The sequence below is a fragment of the Perna viridis genome, chromosome 11, assembly GCF_037379345.1.
Source record: "Perna viridis isolate PV_CMFRI_1.1 ecotype Kerala chromosome 11, ASM3737934v1, whole genome shotgun sequence".
Taxonomy (NCBI): Eukaryota; Metazoa; Mollusca; class Bivalvia; order Mytilida; family Mytilidae; genus Perna; species Perna viridis.
Genome location: NC_142455.1, coordinates 18,792,940 through 18,814,740, shown reverse-complemented (window position 1 = coordinate 18,814,740; position 21,801 = coordinate 18,792,940). Strand labels below are relative to the sequence as shown.

Genomic DNA, 21,801 nt, shown 5'->3' with positions numbered 1-21,801 from the left:
CACATGATCTCTTGCTAAGAATACCCTCACTCAACCATTGAAATAAATCGTAAAGTAAATAGGAAGTAGATAAGAAAGAAAAGAATCGGGAGAGAAAAGAGGAGACACAGTACAAGTCATCATGCAGATGCAAAATACTAAACACCTAAGCATTTAATCCAATAGAGCTAAGAAATTATCCAATGGAAGCAGAGAACTTAGTTAAAGAAAAGGGTAAAGGCCAGACCGACAAATAGACAGACAGATCAGACAAGGTCACTGTAAAATAGCCCCCACTATAGTGAGTAGGGATAAAATGACAGAAAAGTGGACAGACAGACAGACAGACAGACAGGCAGGAAGACTGGGTGAATCCTATATACCTCCCCTCTCGTTTTATTTGCAGGGGTATAGTAATGGATTTTGTTGCTCCTTCTTTTTGGTTACTTTGTCAGAAGTTGTTTTGTTACTATGCAATAAAATAGCATTTTGCATATCTTAGTATTAACCTATATCCACTATTTCCCATCATGCAGTTCAACTTACTGAAGTTTGTACAAAGAAGGTTGATTGGTAACCCTAAACAGTTTACAATATAAAATAAAATTGACAAAGCTCTCTGTGATGAGACCATAATTCATTGTTAAAAATCTCTGGCTTCTAATAAAATCTACTTAATCATTTATTCTACATTGTTCTAATTTCAAAAATTATTCCATGCATAACTTACTGCAGTTTTGTCATTTTATGCATAAATGTGCTCTTAACTTTTGAAATGTTGAGAAATATCCAACATAGTAGTGTGAAAAGTTCTATTACATGTATTTTTTTACTGTGATTTTCTGCTAGTTACACTTTTCGCAAAAAATTGATACTAATTTTAATACAAATCTAGCTAGGCTACTGAGTTATTCAAATAGCTATCTAAGAAGCAATCTGTCTGTTGGACATGTCAATATTGAGCAAAAGAACTACTTTGTATCTTCCCAGATCTGTTATATGTTAAAGTTGTGACTAGAGATTTGGCAGATATACAGCCTAGTGTATGATCGACACATGAGACCATAAAAAAAAATAAAAAATCTAATGGGAAGCAGCAAATATGAAAAGAAAGACCTGCCTGTCATATCCACCATTGGACTGTAGCATCCGTCGTAGCGATAACATCTGCAGTCCCAGTTGTCGGTAATAGGGTGGCTATTTTTCACTAAAAGTGGTATCACACTTTTTCAAATTGACTTAAGCCTCAAAGAAAAGTAATACCCAACCTACTATACAACAATATCTTACCATGTCTTGGAAGAAGTCCGCATCTGGAACTTGACGCTGAGCATCAAACATACTTATGATTGGGCATGGGTCGATAGAGCAGTCCTTCCCTGTACCTGATTGGTGCATTATTCCGTACTTCACGATAAATGTCACGGGTGATACAATATCTTGTCTATGTGACTGGAAAAGAAGATATGAAAAGATTTTAAAAATGCTAATCTGGAACTAATTATTCGAAAGATTTAATAGCTGAACAAAAGTTATCCACTGGATAAGTTTGGTAGAACAAATTCATGTTATCCACTGGATAAGTTTGGTAGAACAAATTCATCTTATCCACTGGATAAGTTTGGTAGAACAAATTCAAGTTATCCACTGGATAATGAAATTTTGTAGAATAAGAATCGTAATAAGTTTTGAACAATTGAGCCCTAGTGATCACAGATGACCATTAATAAAAACTGTTGGAAGTGAAAAAAAGGGCAATAAACACATACAATTATACACCATAATCAAACTTGTCATGTATTTAAAAGGTAAAAATAGTTGTGTCAAAGTTAGGAAAGATTTGGTTGTTTGGTTCTTTGATTAGGAAAAAAATAAAACTTTTTCCTGCTACCCTACCTACCCTAGTTTTTATTGGCATTTTGGCTAAAGCAATGTTGAAGTTTAGATGGTTTCCCCATTAACTCAATGTAAAATGTTTGTGAAAAATAAATTAATTTCCCTTTCTACATTAAGTAACAGGAAAGAAAATTATTTTGTTTTGCCTTATCAATCACAAGCTAACAAGGAGTGTTCTACTAATACATACAAAGCAGGGCAAGACTAATTTTGTCAGGGTCTCATCCATAGAATATGGTGATGAGTGTTCTACCAACACATATAAAACAGGGGAAGACTAATTTTGTCAGGGTCTCATCCATAGAATATGGTGATGAGTGTTCTACCAACACATATAAAACAGGGGAAGACTAATTTTGTCAGGGTCTCATCCATAGAATATGGTGATGAGTGTTCTACCAATACATATACAACAGGGGAAGACATATTTTGTCAGGAACTCATCCAAAGAAACTGTAACCATAGTTATCCCTGTTACAGTGAAACCTGTCTAAACTGAACCCGAAATTAACCAAAAACCTGTCTACACCGAAACCTCAATTAACCAAAAACCTGTCTAAACCTAACCCTGAATTAACCAAAAATCTGTCTACACCGAAACCTGAATTAACCAATAATCTGTGTAAACCAAACCCTGAATTAACCAAAAACCTGTCTACACCGAAACCTCAATTAACCAAAAACCTGTCTAAACCAAACCCTGAATTAACCCAAAACCTGTCTAAACCTAACCCTGAATTAACCAAAAATCTGTCTACACCGAAACCTGAATTAACCAAAAATCTGTGTAAACCAAACCCTGAATTAACCAAAAACCTGTCTACACCAGACACTTTTCAAGTCCCATTGTGCCGAATTAAATGTATTTTGAACCTGGATATACTGTACACCTGACAAAACCGACTGAATTCTACAGTCCAAAAGGGGTTCAGTTTAGAGTTGTTTTACTGTACATATATGCAAATTAACTTCATCAATGTCATGTAGTTGTGATGGCATTAACACCGAAATATGGCGCCAAAGTCAAAATTGTACCAGTAACTCATAGCCATATGTCCCCTACCACCCACTAGTAATATTTATCTTAACAACAACATAAAAAGATGCTTAGAAATTCTGACTTTTTACCTGTACAATCATGGAGTCTCCATTAGAACATTGTGGATTAACATAACCTTTAATGACTTTCTTTTCCCCAGTGACGGAGTTACTACCGTCAGCAGCTACTACTCTCTCTCTCTTGTCTAACATAGTTCTGTTATAGTCTATACCAACAGTGTAATTAACAGCTGGAAAAAAGGAGAAAATATTAACTACCATTCTGTGTAAGAGTCAGGCAATGGATGGCACATCATTTTTCTCAATTTGGTCTTTTTTGCCCAAAGTATATTCAATATATTTAGAAAACAACCAAAAAGCTATTTAAATTTATCCTGAAGCATCTGTGAAAAAATATTTTTGACTGCCTATATAAGGGGTAAGTGCAGGAATTCACCAACTGAGGAGGAGTTGTGCTTATAAGCTTTAGAACATGCAAAGCTAAAGAAATGTGGAATTATTTCATTTTTAAAGCATTCGACAGAAATTATCTTGCTTTTAACACTTCTACGTACATTATTGATCCTCTAAATAAAAGTGTAGGGGCATGATGGTACGAAAATAGCCAAAAAGAATCAACTATGTTGAATTAACATAAAGAGCTTCACAGTGGGCAGCATGATCCGGCCACAGATGATCAACCTGAGCAGTTGGGGAAATTGTGGACAAAAATATAAGTTTTCGACAGTACAGTAATGCATAGGGATTTACAATTCATTATGGATACAATAAGAGGTTAGGACACCATATAGCACATAATTTGAAATTCAATAAAAAAATTTTAAAAATCACACCAAAATAAAAGTAATTTTTATTGGTGTGTGGCCCCTCTGACCCCTATTACTTGAAAACTGCAAAAGATATCTAGATCTGATTTTTTTTTTTGGCAGTAGCAGAATTTTATACCCCTTTTACTCCTAAATGGTTAAACCCTGTAAACAAAATTCAAAATAGAATCTCAAAAAGTCAAATTTGACATCTGAATCATAAAAATCCGATCACAATATGCTTTTTCTATCAATTCAAACGATAACACCTATTTTCCCTGTTTTAGCTCTTTATTTTTAAAAGGGATGGGGCAAAAACCTCCAAAAATTACAGGGCCCACTGCAATTTCCCTGGGACTTCAATATCTTACATCCTGATATTAAATAGTAAAGTCTTCTCCAAAATTGACCTAATAAAATACTTACTGACATCTGGTGGTGAACTTTGATCTCCTTCGTATTTGAAGCAGACCCGGATAGTAAAACTTTTGGTATCATTCTTTATGATGTTATCTGTAAGATCAGTTTCCAGACTGACAACCATAGAAATTGTTGGATTGGAACGTAACATAACAACTCTATTTGACCATGGAGCTCCAATGGCTAAATCTAGAAAAGGTTAAGATTGTAAATCATAATAGTATGTACATCAAAGTTTTCATCTACATTTAAACTCAAATACCCACATGATTTCCTTATTTTTGTTTTTTTTTCAAATACAATATATGCTTACCTTTAAGGGTAATTCATAAATAATAATACAAGGAAAAATAAGAATAAAACCAAGAATCACCAATAATCTTTTTAAAAGTAAAATGCTCCTAAAGGCACAGCTTGATAAGACTATTGTGTTCAAATCCAGAACAGCTAGGATAAATATCGATACAACATTCAAGATCAATAAGACTCAGATCTGTTACAGTACCTGAATCAATCAATGCAACTATAATTGTGATTGGTCATCGATCACCAATCAGTTTTTTATCAGTCATCGATCCATCAAACTGATCCGTTAAACCAGTGATTCCATCACGTGACCACAAAGCAGTCAATATATTTTATAGATAACATTGTTTGTTCGTCAATTTTTACACATATCTACTAAATGCAATGAATTCAAACCTCAATTAATGACTTTTATTTTACATTTCTTTTATTTCTAATAAAATATATTATATAGATTTAATACATGTATCTGAAATTTAAGATACATTTAATATGGTATTATATTGGATTTATTCCAATGGATATTCTCCAATTACACACACCGATTATCCATCATTTTATATAACAAAACTGTGAACTGATGGTTCATCAGCCATCAGTTATTGTTCCGTCAGAAATCAATCTGCAGTCATCGATCCGTCAAATAGTTGCCCAGATTCGTTCAGGGACTGTATTAAATATCTGACACAATTACCTCTATCAAACTATGATCTCAATTTGTAACTCATTGATATAATGACTGGAATATATAAACTCAAAGGATTCAAATAAAAACGAAAACATACAAATATGCACCTATTGTTGGTTTCCCCAACTTGTACAGAAGAGGATTAAGGGCAGCAACCTAAATGGCTTACAACACATGCCCCATCTACCTTAAGCAACATATACATTAATCTGGGTTCCTGAGGGGGTTAAAAAAAGCTTCTTGCAGAATGATACATTGAAGAATTGATTAAAAAGATCCCGGTAACAATATACTAACCATTATACAAATTATCATCGACATCCAACTTGAATTGAGACAGGTAAAATCCAAATCCTTTCAGGTTAGGATCAATGCTGCTAGCCTTTATAATTTGTGTTGGTCGATGCCAGAATTTACCTTTATAACCATTGAAGATGTATATAGCTCCTTTACCATCTTCTTCATATGGGGCTCCTATTATCAAATCTGTAAACAAATTGTAAGTTATGTGATCGTTACAATATTAAGTAGTAGTCTTTGTAAGAATCATGCAAATTCTGAAATATGTAATACATCCAAAAAAAGGCTACATTTTTTTTAATTTTGATATTAAGCTGTTTGATGGGTCTATATAATGAAATGTATAAATATTCATTCAAAACTGTCCTTTCTTAGGAGATTATCCATATTGAAAATCCAAAAGTTTCTACAGTACTTCATTGTCATTTACAAAGTTATCTCTCTTAATTTTGAATTCTACAGTTCATTTTATATAATTTTTATTTCCAACAAAACAAGGGTCACATGTTCATTTCTGTTTACTATAACATTTTAAACAAAATATCAAAAATGGCATTATGTAGGCTTACCAACTATGAATCACATTTTGCATGATTCTTAGATGGATTGCTAATTAATACTAGTATAGAGTAACCTGTCTACACTGCACATCTTTTTGACTGAAGGATTTGTTGTTTAAATAAAAATTCTTCTTCAGTCTCAAATTAAATTTTAGATTTCAACCTACAAGCTTCAGAGAGTTGGCTTAATCTAAAATTTAACTACTGCAAGTGGAGAAATCTGGTAATCCCAGAGAAAGCATTGAAGGAGAACTGTTTCTCCAATAAAATCTATCGAAAACTTGGAAATGTAAAATGGTGAGAAAACTTTCACAGAACTGCAATCACTGCCTATTGGTTTAATAGCCACATGCCACAATCACTGGCTAAGAATGGGAGAAATTAGGTTATTGATTTACACATATACCAATATCATACACACTCATATAAAAAGACTTCAGAAAATCTAAAGCCAAGTTTCCTGTTTTATTCAGTTGAGGCAGATTTTACTGTACTTAAAATAAATTTTGTTATTCAGCTACTCAGTACGCATTAAAAATTTGTGACCAACAAGGATTCTGTATAGAGAGAGTAAGTTCCGCCCTTATATTACACTGTGAGGATAACAAACAAATGTAGGCTCAGGGGCTTCCGTTTATAAAGATCTTTGAATTTGTACTCAGTGACCATAACACTGTATAAATGGTAGTTATAATAGTACACATTTTTTGCAGCTTGACATAATAAAAATGGTTTTTGCTGAATCATATTTTTGAAATATGTAGCAATACTTGTGGTAACTCATGATCAACCTCAAGCTTCGTAAGGTAAAATGAAGTGAATAAAAACTTTACAGTTTCAACTTTTGCAATCTCTTAGTAGCTGTGAAATAATGCAAAAATTAGATACCTACAAAAATTTATTACTCATTTACATAGTATATCAATCCATGCGCTGGGAGGGTTGACATTTTTCTCTGAGATACCAATCAGACATTACTGAAGAAAAATTCTTAAAGAGTAATGTCTAATAATCAAACAGTATACAGTCCCTGAACCAATCAATGCAACGATTTGACAAATTGATGACCACTGACTGATTGATCGCTGATGGATCGATAACCAATGATGGGTGACCGATCTGATTGCAGTTTGGTTATGTAAAATGATGGATGATCTTTTAAAAATATTCATGTTTAAACCTAATTCATTATGTTGAAATGTGTAAAATTGACAAATAAAACAAAGGAATCCGTAAAATATATTGACCACTCTGCGGTCACATGATGTGATCATCAGTTTAACAGATCAATGACTGATTGCAATTTTTGTTGCACGGACCAGTTCAGGTTCTGAATTTTATATTACAACAACTTACCATTTGCTCCATCTTTGTTTAAGTCACCAGGAGTTGCCAGGGCTGAACCAAACCTGGCATTCCTAGACATCGAGCCTCGTAAAGTCTGGATTTTAGTCATGCCCTATAAAAAAAAATAATTAAACAAGTGATTCTAATTACACCAAAAGTACTGTTCAGAAAGAATTCAACAGCATCATCAAAGACAACACATGCTCAATCTAATAAAAGTTTTAATTATTGAGCAGATAAATGAGTAACTACTCGACAAGTGAGTTCATGGCTGTACCCAGTATAATACTTTAGTTAAGTGGTAGCTTTATATAGTCAGCAAACTTTCAGGTCCACCACGAAAACAAATGAGGAAAAATACAACGCTTAAATCAAATAACTACATAAGTAATTACATTAAAATTTTACAGTACCTGAAATTATTTGTGCAACTATAATTGCACAAATCAATTCTGGTACGGTAAAATTTTCCATTTCAGATTTCTTGCCTATCTTACCATCTGACCATCATGGGCATAAACATAAACTTTCCCTTCATCTTGATTAATATGGTTTGTATCAAAGTTAACAACAGTCAAGTTTCCAAAAAATGGTGCTCCTACTACCAAAACATCACGCTCATTCTTATCCACATCTACTGCACAAAGCACGCTCCCAAAGTAACTTCCTGTCTGTAAATAGAAAAGGTAAGATAAAGACAGAGCAAGGGTAATAAGAATACATCATTTAACTGTACAAGTAGATGGAAAATGATGATGTTTCATTCACAACATGGGCCCATAAACAATGATGAAACATAAATATTATGGATTCTTAAGAATTAATTACAGATAAATTGTGTAAACAAAAACATATATTCTTATCTTCACTCAATTATATTTATTCGTGGACAGCTATTAGGAAGGAACAGTGTGTGAAATTTCTACTGCCCTTACTTGAAAGTTTTTCATTCAAAAAAAAGTAAAAACAAAGTTTCACACACAGGAAATACTTCAAATTTTTGGGGGGTAAAAACATTTTAAATAAATGCATAATGTGGTCTCATTCAATGTTTCATTTAATGTAAATAAGTGCATTGCAGCAATTCATCATCAAAATATGTAATAAAATGCTTCACATGGTACAGCTTGATATGACCACTGAGGTCAAACCCTGAACAGTTGGGCAAGTATGGATACTTTTGTCAAACTTGACATAGCTTTGAATTTTGATTAAGATTAGACGTATGACACACATCAAAATTTAACCAGAACTAAAAAGGTCACTTCTTGGCCCTTATTTCTTAAATGGTTCCAGTCGAAACCTTTATAATCAAACTACATGTGGGGATTGACACCTTGTGGTACAAATTCAAAGCTATGCATTTCCTTTCACTCAAGTTATGGTCCAGAAATCAGAAAAAAATACTTGTTTTTGGCCTCTTTGTGGCCCAATATTCTTACTTGACTCAAGTCACAACCCCCATAATCAATCCCAGTCTTCCTTTTTATGGTATGGCACCTTATAGTAAAATACATGTATATATGTGACTTTTACTCTGTGGACATTATGAAAATGCTGTTTTTGGGCCTTTTTTTGCTCCTTATTCTTATAACTTTCAAAATCAACCCAAGTCTACTGTTGATGATATGGCATCTTGTAATACAGTTTCAAAGAGATTCATTCATCAATAGTTAAGTTATTGTCTGGACATCCAGAAAATGCATGTTTCTGTTCCTGATTTTTTGCACTTAATATCTGAGAAGTTCAAGTCTTCACCCCCAAAGACCACCAAAGTCTGACCATTGTGGTAAATAATATTGATAAACAATATCAAAGACATCCCTATGCTTTGAATGGAGTTAAAAGGTTAAATCCTATGAAATGCTTGTTTTAGGCCCCTTTTTGGCCCTTAATATTTTTACAGTTGGGGCCATAACTCCTAAAATAAAAAAAAACAGATTCCTTTTTTAGTTTGTAACCTTGTTATATAATTTGATAAAGATCAACCAACATATACTCAAATTAATGCAAAAAATAAAGTGTCTATGGACCGTGACAACAAAGACACCATGACAACAGCACCATACTAATATAAAACAGCAAATTTTTTGTGGCCATATAAAAATGGTTGTTTATGGTAGGCTACGAGAATCTTTAACCATTCAAATATAGGGATTATGATGCTACACCTACCTCATTGAGAATTTGTTGGTATAAATATATCATAACAATTTGTTATCATTGCAAAAAAAAAAACAAGAAAGAATGGTGATAACAATAATTAAAATTAAAATTTTCCTTTTTAAAATATGCAAGCAGTGGGAATTTTTCTATAAAAATATGATCAAGTTAAGATCCTAGGCAAGAGACAAAAGCTTTATCATGTATATCTGGACAACTTAAAGGATAATAGAACTGTTAAGCCACAGGCCAATAGACAAGGCAATGTGAAAGGCTTAGGATTAAATAAATCTGATGCTTGAAATTGTCAAAAAAATAGTCAAGATTGAGGCACACTGGATAAATACCAGAAAAGATGTTTTACCAGAATTTGACAAATCTTCCTGTTGAACATATGCCCCAGTGCCACAAAACTTGAAAATATCATGAGAAAACTTTAAAATGTTTTGTGAGTTATCATTTTCAAAGACTTTGATTGGAATTTCCACAGAAGTTTAGAATATTCTCAGACTTAAGCATTATTTAACTCTTGAAGTGCCAGGGCCTGTACGCTAATTATCAGCATGAAAACTGGTAAAATGAAATGGTAATGCACGATGTAATAAGCTATTTTCAGAGGAGACGTAACCACAAGGCCTTCTGAATGAATACCATAAAAATATCCCTCCATCCCTTTGCAACAAGGGGCATTAAATGCAGTCAATAATTTCTAAATTAACATAACACATGACCTACCTCTTCTCCTTTAATGATACTCTTTACATCATAACTACCAAATCTAAACTCTCCTAAAATCTTCACCTACAAAACAAATAACACAGACAACATGAAGTCCTGCTAGTTACAATTAATTAATCCATCTGTTGGGAGCTGTGATAATTGCAACAAAATATAGACGAAATGGATCAGTTATCCTGCACTGGTGAATTTCTGATCAATCACCAATCTATCAAAATGATCCATTAAACCGGTGAACGCTTATGCTTACATCATGAGACTGCTGATCAGTTAATGTTTTACGTATTGGTTGTTTCTACATATATTTACTAAATGACAGGAATTTAGACATGATTATAATTATTTTGTTTTCACTTTTTTTTTTCTTAATAAAATAAAAAATGTGGACTTATTAATAATTCAAATTGTAAGGAAAATCAAATACGGCCTTACATTTGATTCATTTCAAAGAAAACTCTGAAATTCACATGAACCAATAATCAGCCAATTTATATTACAAAACTTGTTCAGAGTAGTTACCAGTCATTGGTTAGTCATTCAAATAGTTACAAGGACTGTAATGTTTTGGTTCTGACTTTTTGTTATTTTTTTTATTAACTGAATTTTACTTCAGTGTTAATTGTCCCATGAAACCTTTCCCAATACATTTGCATTACTATGTACAAAAGGTTTATTGTGAAGACATTTTGCATTGAAAAATTACTTAAATACAGACCTTCATTTATAAAGAGAGATTCTAGTTTTAGACTTTACATATCTTTCTATATCAAGTCTGAATATTCATAAATTCTATATATTTCACTGGTTGAACCACCAAGACACTACTTACTAAAAGGAGTTAGCACCCTCTTTTGTACAATTTGCTAATATTTTTTACATTTATTTGGCACAGAATCACAAATGTAATTCTGCAAACCACTTTTCTTGATCTTGTGTAATTTTGTCAATCTTAAATTTATGTATCTAACCTGCCTGATTTCCTCACAGAACTGAACTTAAGGAGGTAGACCAACAGTAAGGGACATAACTCTTACAAACAATCATTGGAATGTTTGTGTAAAGTATTTAACCTCAATCTCATGTAAGCATCAAAGTAACTTGGATAGATAGACTGATTGATTGTGGATTGATTTTAGAGCATATCACTGATTTCAAGAGTTATGTCCCTTACCTTAGGTCTACATTCTCAAGTCTCATACCTCTCCAGTCCCTTTCCCTCGGGGACCACCTATTGCTACATAAGTCTTCATATCTCCCAAAAACTTCCCTGGCATAACAGCATACCCTGTCAAAATAAATTGAAATCATTGACTGTGCGTATTAAGCCTAAGTGAGCTCGAAATTGTGCAATGACTGATTTCATCAATTTGTATTCAATTTTATACAGACAAAATTTTCATTCAGAGATTCATTTTTACTCATTCTTGCAAATTATTGTATGTCATGTGCATAGAGGGTATGTTTCAAAATTTATTTTTACAATATATTTTAACAGAAGAACATTAGTAACATGTTGTATTAGGTATACCCAACTCCTACAGAAAGTCAAAATCAAACAACACCCAAATTGCTTACATTGCCTACCCTACCGGTGCACCTGGTCCATGCTACCAGTTTTTAGTTGAGTCCGAGTTGCTGATTTACTTTTGTTACTTTGTATGTATGATTTTAGTTACTTTATGTTCTTTGTTGTGTATGTTTGTTTTCCATGTCTTGTCTTTGTCCATGGATTACATTCTTTTGATTACCGCTATAACCTTGGTTCCCTTGATTACTCTTCCTTAATATCAGAAAATCATTTCAATGGTCAAAGGGCAATAAATCTCTAAAACTAAATTGTATGGTGCTCAATGGATGCCACCAAAATATACTATTCAAATAAGTTCAAGAGAAATTGGTATATTATTAAAGAGACAATAAGGACATTTACAATGTCAGATATGGATACATACACCAACAAAAAGCTGGCCCCAGCACCACAAAACTTGAAAAATTACTTAGTCTGAGAAAATTCTCATCTGTATGTGACATCATAAATTTCATAGACTTCGATGATTGAAGTGACCATGGAAGATAAGAATATTCTCAGACTGAAGTATTTTTTCTACTTTTGTCAACAAACTGTATTCCTGTTCACTGAATACTTACCAAAATAGTCATTATTTCTATCAGCAGTTACTGGTTCTCTTCCTATTACACTATTTTGGTTAAATGTTATCGCACCACCTGGGGTAGAGGAAAATAAAAAAATATTATTAGATTTATACTTTTAAGTATGTTGCTTTAATTGCGTAATTTCAAACTTAACAACGGTTCAAATTCACACCTTCAACTCACACAATGAGATCCATTTTTTGACAGTGAAGTAATATCAATAAAGCTTTCATATTAAAGACAACAATGCTGAGAACATTCACATTTGTTTTCAATTTCTTATATGGAAAAAGAATTGATATGGTTAAACGCAACAAATGTGACATTAGTTCATTGTATCAATGGCCACATTATTGCTGATATACAATATATGTATGTAATGAATTGTAATCAAATGCCAGATATTATGAAACTGAATACATCTATATGGGCCCTACCATAAATACATTATAGAGCATTTTTTAAAACAAGTCTTCCCAGGCAAGTCTGAAATTAATCCACATGCTACTTCAAAATCCTTTACCAGAGACAAAAAAAAGTTACTGCATGTCTGCACATGATATATAATATCAAAAACATTCAACATAACATACATTGTATTAAAGATAGCAGTAGATTCTCCTTCAGTAATATTGTCCACACAAGATAGTAAAACATGTGAGCTTTAGCAAGCATGATAAAATAGTAATTTTACCATAGAGAGTGGCAAAATAATTTGAACCACGAATAGGCTAAAGAAAAATCAGTTTCTCCACTGAAATCTGTAAATAACTTGGAAAATGTCAACTTCGAAAAATTCTTAAAGAAATTTAATTGCGAATTGTATGTTTAAAAGTCGCATGCATTTTTAACTTCAACGTAATTATACACACATTATGAAACCTAGAAATATCAGCAACCTGTAATTAATAGTAGCTGACAAAAATGTGTTGAAAATTTTGTAGGAAGTAGATGTCATATAAGTACGAAAACTATTCACACAATACAACATCACTACTATATATTAGCAATCTGTGATTTTTAGTAGTCGAGGAAAATTTGACAAAAATTTTTGTATCACTAGTGTATGATGAAAATTCAAATCTTTTTGGGGTGGTCCCTTTAACCTCTTCTAACATGAAAACCACAAAAGATATCTGTAATCTGATTACAGGCAGGGATTTTTAAGTGAGCACAAATAAAAAACTTCAAAATCGGACCAAAAATTAAAAAAATTAATTTTTTGGGCATTCCCCAACTTTTACTCCGTTTAACTTGAAAATGGTCCAAAACATATAAAATCTGCTGTAAATTTGCTTACCAGAATTATATAAGGAGCACAATAAAAAAAGAATCATTAAAATCCTGAAAAAAACAAACATACTACATGGGTTTTAATAAAACACCTATTTTTACACTTTCTGGTCTCTTTTACTAAAATGGTAGAGCCATTAAGTAAAAATTGAATAGGAGCCTTCCTTTCATAATTAGTACAATCATATCAAAATTTCAGAACAATTAGTCAACTACAACTTAATTTATTGCAAGGAAACGAAGTGTCCCCAAACGATGATGATGCATACAACGTCAATGCCGCCTACAACGACAAAACTACTGGTTGCGTCAAAACATTATACAACTGAAATTTTTTAGGTCAAATAAAAATGAAGCCCACAACACAACATCCCTATAAGAGGCTTATTACAACATATCAGCTACCTTTGATTAATAGTAAGAGAGAAAAATGTGACAAAAAATTGTATTCATGTATTACCACAGAATTAGGAAAACAACCAAAAAATACAAACCATTTCCATCACTTACACCTGGTGCACCAATGATAAGTGTGCTGGACTCCTAAAATAAACAGAAGAAAAAAGAAATTATAAGTTTTTAGCATATCATGAATAGTCCCCCAACATTTTTTAATATTCTAAGCTACAACAAATTTAACACACTCACTTACTAAACTGCTGTGGTTTCATTTATTTGTTTTTGTGGTTAGAGGAAAAAGTTATTTCGATGGAAATTTCAACTTTTGGTTCTTGAATCAATAAGATAAAATAAAATGCTCAAAAAGTGCAGCCTGATTTGACCACAGAGGTTGAACCCTAGTATGGACACACTACTCAAAAAAATTCTGAATGCCCTGCTTGTCAAAATTCCTCTGTATTTACATGATACCATATGGTGAGTTATTTTGGCAAGTGTAAAATTTGGTGATTTTTAGGCAAAAAAGTTTACAAAACATGGGGCCCACAAGAGCCTGAATCGCTCACCTGGTTTAATAGCTTAAAAAAGTTGAATACATGCAAAACCTACAAATGGTCAATTGCAATGAACAGATTTTTCCCAAATTTGCACCAATCAAAGATCTTTACATATTTTACATATATATATTTTAAATTTACAAAAAAGGGAAAAGCAACCTTTGCAGTAAGTTAGGCTCTTATGATAAATCATACCCACGTAAACAAAAATAAATAACCTTTAATGCAAAATACGCTTTGATAAAATGCTCAAGGCTATGCAAAGTTTGAAATCCTTGAAATATAAGTGGATAGCCATCTTGTAGAACTCTCCTATCGAAAGGAAGATTATAAGCAGACTTTACTGATTTTTAACGACAGATTCCGACTGAATCGTGACGTCACTAAGTCGGTTTGGTACTGATACAAGTACTGCAAATAATATGTAAACAAAGAATATTCCTTAAATATTTCTACGATCCTGTTAATCTAATCACCAAAGCATGTTGTTTTGTCAAGCTTACGATTGCACGAATGATAAAAGAGAAATATTCTAAATGTTTTTGACTGGCAACACAAACATTCTTAGGAAGTAGCCATTAGATTTTCCTCGGACATAATACTACTAATGTTCTGGCTTCAAATCCCGTTATTCATCAATGTTGTCTGACATTTGCTTACATGTTGTGCCTCAATCTCTTCATCTGTTTATTTTGGGTTGAAATTAAAAGGAAAAACAGTCCCAAATTGTGATTTCTTTGGACATCGTAATCAATTACCTATTTACTTTCACTTTACAAACCGACTTTGTAACGTCACAGCTCAACCATTCATGGTGGCATCCATAGGCCCGGGAAATTCAAATTCCCTAATTATAAATCGCAGTTAATTAGTTAAGAAAAGGAAATTATTTTGTTTCAATTTAATTTTCATGAAAATTTTAAATATTAGTTTCAATATTCATGACTTGCACAATAACCTAGTCTTCTCCTTTAATCATTAACCTCCTATCAGTTTGGTAACAAAATGCAGAAACAGGGAAAATAGACAAAATAACACTTTCTGGAGCCCAAAATATAAAAAAAATACTGAATATTTTATCGTTTTCCAATTATCATCAATCTGCTTTTGTTTTCTTAATAATTTGCAAAAAGTGATAAAAACGTCAAAAATGACACTTTCAAGGGCCATAACTCCAAGAAGGGTCAACAGATTTTTCTGAAATTTGCACTAAATATAGATATTGAAATACTGAACATTCTATCAATATGCATGCATTAATCAACCATCTGAATTAGTTTTCCAAGTAATTATAATAGGCAAAAATTAATAAAAACATCATAAATGACACTTTCATGGGCCATAACTCCAAAAAGGGTCCATAGATTTTTCTGAAATTTGCAATAAAAATAGATAATAAAATATTGAACATTCTATAAATTTATATTAATCAACTATCTGCTTTCTTTTCTATATAATAGGCAAAAACTGATAAAAACGTCAAAAATGACATTTTCAAGGGCCATAACTCAAAGAAGGATCAACAATGAAAAACTGAACATTTTATCAATTATGAATTATCATTAATCTGCTTTGTTTTCTAAATAACAGCGAAAACTGATAAAAGCTTTAAAAATAACAATCTCTTAGGCCATAACTCCAAGAAGGGCCGGCATATTTTTCTGAAATTTGCACCAAAAATAGATATTGAAATACTAAACATTTTATCGATTTACAATTGTCAATATATTGATTATCAATCTGCTTTCATTTTCTCAATAATAGGCAAAAACTGCCGAAAAAGGGAAAATTAGCAAAAAAAAGGGCAATAACTCCAAAATTAGTAAATGGATTATCTTGAAAATTTCAGGGAAAAATTGGTCTCCTCAAGGCAAAGAGCCTCAGATATCTCATATTTCTTCTATCTGTTATAGTTGTGATATAAAAACAAAAGTATACAGTTATACCCCTATGTTCTATTTTTAGTAACAGCAGCCACATTTTTTTTTAAGCAAGGAACCATAGCAGATACAATTTTGGGAGTAGACATGCCAAGGGTGATTGTCAACAATTTTTTTTTTTTAATTCTGTTCAGTGGTTTCAGAGGAGAAGATTTTTAAATAAAAGTTAACAACAGACAACAATAACAACGAATGCCAAGTGGTGACAAAAGCTCATATGGCCTTTCAGGGCAGGTGAGCTAAAAATTGGTGTTTTTCATTTTGGCAGATATTAAGTACTTAAGTGTAGAGTTTTTGTTGAAATTATGCCAAAATTAGCACTCTGCAAAAATTTTATCGCTATATGGTATCATAAAACGTTTTCTTGTGACATAAGAAGCCATTAGTATATAAATAACATAAAGCTAAGAGGGTGGTACAGCAGTTTGTTACCTCAAGAAAGTTGTAATGTCACCCCGAGGCGTAACAAAGGTTGACAATGTATTGTCAAGGAGTAACAAACTCTCTATCACCCTCTAACCTATATTTTATTTATTTAATTATACTAAATGTTCTAGGGAATTTCTTTTTCAATCAGTTTTGTATGTTTGTCTTTATTCTCTTCATTTCCTTTCAAGTTTGCATTCATTTGAAACTGTAAACATCCACTGTGGATCACACCCATTTTTGTAACCTTTATTCAATATATCGGTGATGGACCTCATAGGTAGATCCAGGCACTATGAAAGGGATGGGTGCCAGCCATGGTACCTCAGAAAAAGGGGATGCTAGGGCATTAATTAGCATTTTTGGGCAGTTTCAAACAAGAAAATGACAAATTTTCCAATAAAATGAAGGGTTTGTCTTTTTTTCTGTTTTAAGTTTTCCAACTGTTACTGTAGGTTTTTACCAAGCAGAATTAAAAAAAAAGAAGAAAAAAACAAAAATCTTATGTTGTTTTTTTGCTTTTTTGTTGTTGTTATTTCTGCCTCATAAAGACCCTCAGTAACAGTTTGATTAAAAAATTATATACAAGAAAACTAAACAAAAAACAAAAACAGAGCAAAACAAAAGCAAAACCAAAAAACCCCTCATTTTGTCATTTCAGTTTTTTTAAGCGGGGAATTAGGACTATCACAAAAAGGGGTGTGATCCACACTGACGTTTGCAGTTTCAAATGAATGCAAACTTGAAAGGAATGTTTTATCTCACTCATGGGTACAGAAATCTTGCAAGGTTATAAATAGAAATATTCGTGTCTCAAAAGTCGTATTTCTTAACCAGAGGAGTTCCTTACAGATGCTTTCCCCATATCTATTTTTTACTATTACAAGCATTCACAGCTTATTGCTTCTTACCCCATCCATTGGCCTAACAGACATTCCCATTTGTCCATGCAAAAGATTGTAATAGGTTCCAACAGTATTGAATTCTGGTGGATATGCATGAGTCCAATTTTGTTGTACATTTTGTCCAAATAATGCAAAAATACCACTTGTCCTTTTATCCATTATTCTGCCAATTTCATAACATATGCCACTCATGTGTGTCAGTGAGTTTTGGTTTAAAATGGTTTCTATGTTGTCTCTCCATCTGGGTGCACATACCTACCAAAAATATACAGAATATGTAGACATAATTTTCCTCATTTTCCATGGACCACAGAACAAGTTTTAGTTTATCATTCAGTTATTTACTTTTCAGATAAAAAGATTGTGTATATATGAAATTGGCACTTTGCAAGAGTTATTGTTCTTGATTTAGCAGATTAAAGTAAGAAATAAATCATTTTCTCAGAAAACAGAAAGGACAATAGTTGTGTAAAAATAAGGTACTTCCCTGTCTAAGAATCAGGCAAAATAGGTATACAGTGAGGCACATAAAGAAAAGAAACGCAGATATTTTGTTGTATTATCCAAGTATTTTTACCTCACAGCCCCAGAAATACCAATAAAAGGGTTTGTAAAGTTTGCCTTCTAAAGACATTGAATCTATAAGTTTAGTTGAAATGCACTATGTCAAAATGGTTGAAACATTTTTCCTACATGTATATAAGCAGTCAAAAAATATATCTGTCTTAGATGCTCAGGAAATAGCTTCTCAATTGTTATGTAGATGTACTGAATATATTTTAGGCAAAAATGACTTAATTGAGAAAAACGCTGTGCTACCCATTGCCTGATTCTTATACAGAATGGTACTTCGAAAGCATCATTTGTTCCTTGTTTTTTTTTTCTGCACCAGAAATCACCATGAATTGGCTAGATTCTATATGGATTGGTATTTAACAGAGTGTTTAACATATATGTCTTACCATGATGGCATCTCCTACCGCTAAAGAAGCTCCAAACCATCCATTATCTTTAAAATTTACAATCGTTGTACCCTGACTATCATACTGTTTGGTGTTTCCTTAAAGATAATTGACATAGAGTTATACCAAAGAACATATTCACAACTATTTGTTACATTTAAAACTTCTTATATACGATACACCTCCTGAAAAGTGTTATAGTATTCAAATTTCAACCAATAGAGATTTTGGAAGGCTTTTATGTCATTTATCAATTGAAAGTTTCATTTTAATTTATTGTTTCCAAAATTCGAAAAAGTAAGTTTTCCTCTTTCAAGGAAAGCACGTCCAATAAGAACTTATCCTACATCGTTGACCCAAGGAGACTTCTACAGAGCTTTGCAAACCAAAGGAGGAATGTTGCCTTTATTTTTACGGAGACTTCCACAGAGCTTTGCAAACCAAAGGAGGAATGTTGCCTTTATTTTTATGGAGACCTCAACAGAGCTTTGCAAGCCAAAGGAGGAATGTTGCCTTTAATTCTTCTCTATCATAAAATAAAGAAATTCACTCCCATCATATTCTCAGCTGCCATTTTTGTTTTTACCATAAACTTGTTGATTATCAATACAATATTTGGGCAGGGATTTTATGTTGAGATTAATAATGTGCAAAAATAATTCATTTTTTTCAGCAGCAGCCTGAAATTTATTTGAAAATCTATATTGTTAAGTAATGGGGGAAATATTGAATCCTTGGCTTCGTAGTAATCTTAGATATTGCCATGGCCAATAATGTACGGGCAAAAATGTACATGCATACAAACATGTATTTTATATAAGGGCAATGTCTGCAGAATAAATTTGAAAACTAGATAGTGACCATATATTAGCTTCATCAGATTTATAGTATAGTTTCAGAGAACAAGGTTTTTTTTTAAAAAAAAAGTAAACAGACCATGGATGACAGATGGCATAAGCTCATATAAATCTTTGGCAAGGTAAGCAAAAAGCCAATTTTTGTAAATATGCAGTGAAACCTTTCTAAACAAAACCTATATATACTTTGTTTGTTTTAAGCAAGTGTTAAAAGTTTACCATGGTTTAAAATACATTTAAATTGATAAAATGGGAGTTTAATGGGACTCTTGTTTAAACAGGCTTACCGATTATTATAGGCTTGGTTTAGATAGAGTTCAGTTTAGGTGTACCAATCATTCAGGGTTTGGTTTAGACAGGTGTACTGATCATTCAAGGTTCTGTTTATACGGATGTACCTATCATTCAAAAACCAAAATTAAGAAAAAAGCACAAAATATTGGCCTTGAGTGCCATTTACAGAGTTATCTCCCTTAATTTTGAAATCTACAGTGCATTCTATATAATTTTTATCTCCTAAGAGCACGGGTTACATGAAAAACCACATGTTAATTACTATGACATTTCAAACAAAATATCAAAAATAAAAATATGTAGGCTTTTTACCCATGAATCACATTTTGCATGATCCTTAGCTGGAGTACTACTTAAATCAACAATTAAAGCTACTGTACTGTAACAAGTGATTTCAGATCATTCTGAAATAAATTAACTTGATTTGTAATCAACCTTCTGACTGGTTGGGTATCTTTGTGCATAACTTTCTGTATAAGCTACTTTGGTACTGTGACATCATTTTATGATGACTGGTCTAAAGTCTAGGATTCCAACAATTCCATTTGAACCCTGAACTTTTAAAATGACATTTGGATTAATGGTAATCTTAATTTGATTTGTAATCGATTAGAAATTTAATAATAACTATTGTTTATAATTTTTGACCAAAGTATACATGCATAACTTACTTTAAGACAAGTTATACTTGTTATAATTGTTCGTCAACTTCTTCACCATTTGTGAAGGATAACTGTTGCAAAGTCAATTATATTGCAAAACTAGGCCAATTTTTTTAGGAATCCTAAAATAAAAAAACATCTCCCCTCCTTTCACTGCTTAAGTTTATAGTTTATCCAAAGACTGCTTTGACAATGGTCACTATTTTTGGTCCATTCTTAACAATTACCTATACAGGTAACTTCAGAACAATCTGGCTACATCTGTCAACCTATTTAACTGTGTGACACACCATTCACCAAATTAGTTGGCCAGTGTGATAGAGATAATCCCAGTAATTTAGGTAAGAGTGTTGATGTTTATAACTCAGCATGAGGCTGATGGCCTGACAGACAAGAGAGGATTAGTTTACACTTGACTTGGTTTACTTAAATACCAAATGTAAGGTCATCTAAGGTCAATAAACATGTATTATTTGGATTTGTCTGGGTCTAAGCACAATGAATAGAAAAGGGAAAGACATGGTGAAATGCAACAAACGTACCATCGTACCATCGTATAACCCCTATAAAAATAGTAAATACTTACAGAGATCACCAAAAGGTTTTTAGTAAGTGTAAACACACCTTCAAATAAGCTCTGAAAGGCTCCGACAACTAAAGCAATAAAATCCACTTCAACAGAAAGATGACATTGCTTCAAAATAAACTAAAAAGTCAAAAAAACGACACAAAGCCAAAATAATTACCAACAGTTCAAATAACCACACAAAGACAAAATAATTACCAACATTAACATCAGAGCAAAATCATTCATTTCTAACTAAGAATCATGCTGCAAGTACAGCAAATAACTTTATAAAGTAAACAAACATCTGAAATCAACATAACTATATTAAGGCAATGAAAAATCACAAAAAAAAAGATTCATTCATAAATTACAACAAATTCTTTATACCAGTACATATATTTTGAACTGATATAAAAAAAAAAAGAGAAAATCATCCATCAATGAATTAGGTATTTTTCAATATTCACGTACATGTATACAGAAACAGTTCAAAGCAGTTGTGACTAAATTGTGATGTGTAGT

General features: G+C 32.3%; 1 protein-coding gene across 10 annotated transcripts in view; it reads right to left on the bottom strand.

Annotated features, from left to right (window-relative positions):
- LOC148603221 (integrin alpha-9-like) overlaps positions 1 to 21,801 on the bottom strand; it is a 68,163-nt gene that overhangs the window by 24,628 nt on the left and 21,734 nt on the right. For 5 of the 10 annotated variants that reach the window (XM_088553301.1, XM_088553294.1, XM_088553298.1 and 2 more), the window contains exons 3-15: positions 18,899 to 18,996; positions 17,943 to 18,191; positions 14,204 to 14,252; positions 12,411 to 12,488; positions 11,462 to 11,547; positions 10,260 to 10,325; positions 7,859 to 8,032; positions 7,371 to 7,473; positions 5,452 to 5,640; positions 4,167 to 4,349; positions 3,004 to 3,164; positions 1,270 to 1,431; positions 526 to 558 (exon numbers count right to left, since the gene is read on the bottom strand). In XM_088553301.1, coding sequence (XP_088409427.1) covers positions 526 to 558; positions 1,270 to 1,431; positions 3,004 to 3,164; positions 4,167 to 4,349; positions 5,452 to 5,640; positions 7,371 to 7,473; positions 7,859 to 8,032; positions 10,260 to 10,325; positions 11,462 to 11,547; positions 12,411 to 12,488; positions 14,204 to 14,252; positions 17,943 to 18,191; positions 18,899 to 18,996 — 1,631 coding nt within the window. The remainder of the gene's footprint in view (positions 1 to 525; positions 559 to 1,269; positions 1,432 to 3,003; positions 3,165 to 4,166; positions 4,350 to 5,451; positions 5,641 to 7,370; positions 7,474 to 7,858; positions 8,033 to 10,259; positions 10,326 to 11,461; positions 11,548 to 12,410; positions 12,489 to 14,203; positions 14,253 to 17,942; positions 18,192 to 18,898; positions 18,997 to 21,801) is intronic. The other 5 variants (XM_088553303.1, XM_088553300.1, XM_088553302.1 and 2 more) reach the window with 1 other exon arrangement.